The 2,771-nt window shown below is 70.3% G+C and overlaps 1 protein-coding gene across 1 annotated transcript in view; it reads left to right on the forward strand.

Annotated features, from left to right (window-relative positions):
• The first annotated feature begins 428 nt into the window (after window positions 1-428).
• PLPP2 (phospholipid phosphatase 2) overlaps window positions 429-2,771 on the forward strand; it is a 4,532-nt gene continuing 2,189 nt past the window's right edge. Inside the window, exon 1 of the mRNA XM_032272047.1 lies at window positions 429-655. Within this exon, the coding sequence (XP_032127938.1) occupies window positions 604-655 (52 nt within the window). The 5' untranslated portion in view covers window positions 429-603. The remainder of the gene's footprint in view (window positions 656-2,771) is intronic.

Here is a 2,771-nt window from a genome sequence, read left to right on the forward strand (position 1 = left end):
ACGGGGTTTCACCAAGTTGGCCAGGCTGGTCTCGAACCACTGACCACCCGTGACCGGCCCGTCTCGGCCTCCCGAAGTGCTGGGATGGCAGCTGTGAGCCGCCGCGTCCGGCCCTTTCCGAGGTTTCAAGGTGCGCCGCGGGGGCCACTTCCTGGGAGGAAAGTGGGGGGACCCGTCCTGCGGAGCCAGAGCGCACCCTCCCCGCGGCCCCGCGGTCCTGCCGTTCGCCGCCTTCCTTCTCCACGCGGGGACCCTCGAGCCGGCACCACCGCGCGCAGCTCGGAGACGCGCACAGCCCGGGTCAGGGCCCCGAAATCCAGCCGGACGGTCCCCGCGGCGCCCACACGCTCGCCCCACCCGCTCCTCCCGGCGCCGCGGGCGGGGGCAGAGTCCACGCCTTCCCGGGGCCGCCGCACCCGCCCGCCGCTCCCTCCCCTCCCCTCCCCTCCCCTCTCCTCCCCTCCCCTCCCCTCCCCTCCGCGCGCTCCCCTCTCCCCTCCCCTCCCCTTCCCACCCCCTCCGCGCGGGGCGGGCTCCGCGGACACGTGACCCGCAGCCGGGCCGGGCCTGGACGCACAGGGAGCGGCGTCGGGGGCCGCGGGCATGCAGCGGAGGTGGGTCTTCGTGCTGCTCGACGTGCTGTGCCTGCTGGTCGGTAAGAGCCGCGGGGCCCGGGTGTGGGGATTCCCCCGGGGCGGACACGGCCCCGGCTCCGCGCAGGTTGCAGCGACCGGGAGGCCGCGCGCCCTCGTCCCTCCGCGGACCCCGGAGGCCGCAGCTCCCTCCACGCGCCGCGCCGCGCGCACCTGCCAGAACTCGGGGTCCGCGCCTCTCGGGCCGGGGGGCTGGGGGGTCTCGAAGCGCCGGGGCACCGGGGCTGCCTCCCCGCCCGGCAGCAGGAAGTGGCCGTGCACGGGCCGCGCGCACCTCCCTCCCGCCGCGCCGGGCCTGGGCGGTGATTCACTCGGGCGGCGGGCCCGGGGGGTGGGAGCGGCCGCGGATTTCCCAGGACGTCCGCGCCTCCGCCCCCGGGTGGGCGCTCTGGGTGCTCGCGGAGGGGCTGACGCGGCCCTGGCGCCCAGCGCGTCTGTGGGATTCAAACCCCTGCGCCTCGGGCGGGGGAGACACTTGGAGAGAAAAGCTGGGTCCCAGGCTTCGGGGTCTCGGGAGACCCAAACCTGTCCTGCGGGTTTTCGGGCCAGGTGGGGGAAGCGGCGCCCCGAGGCCCCCCCAGGGTCCCGGGAACAAAGGCCAAGTGTTTGCTCTGTGGCTGAAGGGACAATGGCCCCGCAGTTCTGTCACCGCGGGGGGCGGGGGTGCGCTCCTCCCAGCGCGTTTCCTGGTTCTCTGGCCAAGCCCTCTGACCTCCGAAGTAGATCCTCGTTAGGGGGGGCCAGGGGACAGCACGAGGTCCCCGTGGGGTGTCTGCCGGCCCTGGGTGCCCTGTCCTGAGCGGCTCTGCTGTCAGTTACTTAAACATGTGTGTGGCACTTCTGGCTGCCAGGCGCTCAGCAGCATGCAGATAACCGAAACGTTCCCTTAAACGGCCTGCGAGGGAGGGGCAGCCTCGCGGAGTCGCCTGCTGGAGGGAGGTGCTGTGGGGTGGGGTTGGGGTGGCTGCTGCGTGCCAGGGGTGGCGGCCCCGCCGAGGGCACCTCCACCTGGAAGCTCCGGCCCGTCGCAGTGCAGTCCACAGGTTCCAGACGGGGCTGTGGGGGCAGCGTGAGGGCGGGAAGGCGCCCGGGGGTCAAATGAAGAGACGGTGCCTGTTCCGGGGACCCCAGGGCGAGCTTTCCAGGCAGAGGGAAGCCCGGGGCCGGTTGTCATGGAGGTGTCCGAGTCTCTAGCTGGAGTTACTGGGGCAGGGAGGTCGGAAACGGAGGCCAACGGGTGTGAGCCTCCGCCTGCTGAGAGCCGCGGGGAGGGGCTGGAGTCCGCTGTCAGCCGCCTGCGACCCTGACCTTCCACCGCCGGCAACTGCAGGAGCCTCCTGCCTGGTCTCTGCCCTCACTTACAGCGGCGCCAGCCGCCCCTGCGCCCCAGCAGAAGCCGGGCTCTTACAGCGCAGCCACCCCCGCGCCAGCGCTCGCCTCCCCGGGCACCGTCCCGGCTCCGGGCCCCCGCGCTGCCCGTTCTGTTCTGCATTCCCTCCGCCCTGTGAGGCAGACCTCTGCTGTCTTCACTGCATTATTTCCCCAGACTCAGCCAGCATCGAAGGCGTGCGGTGTCCTAGGACCCTTGCAGCTGGCATGCAGGGAGGAGTGTGAGGCTCCCTGCCCCTCCTCAGACTCTCAGTATTCAGAAGAGCCACACTCTTTTGACATTGCTCTGCTGGGCCAAAGGACGCCCTGCCTTCGTTTCTCTATGGGGTAGACACCGGGCGCTTTTGCTGTGCACCTGCCTCATGGAACAGGGAGCTGCCCCCACCCCTGCCCTCTGTAGCTGACTCCGGCTTCCCTGGCCACCCTCGGCTCAGCAGGGCCCCGGGAGCCCCAGTGCCATGTGACACCTTCCGTAAGTGTGGAATTCAGGAGGATGTGCCTTTGATCCCTGAGTCACCGTGTGGCTGGCATGTGCCCTGGCATGAGGGTCAGTGACGGGCAGGGGCGAGCATGAAGGCACCTCTGCTGTGCCCGACTTGGGCGCTTTCCTGACTTCTCTGGCCAGCTCTTAGGTTGAAATAAGTCCTGCCTGTTTTTAACAGATGTTTATTAAACATCTGCCATGGGCCAGGCGCGGTGGCTCACACCTGTCATCCCAGCACTTTGGGA

This window comes from Sapajus apella, unplaced genomic scaffold (genome assembly GCF_009761245.1).
Source record: "Sapajus apella isolate SASKATOON/1434 unplaced genomic scaffold, GSC_monkey_1.0 scaffold280, whole genome shotgun sequence".
NCBI classification, from domain to species: domain Eukaryota; kingdom Metazoa; phylum Chordata; class Mammalia; order Primates; family Cebidae; genus Sapajus; species Sapajus apella.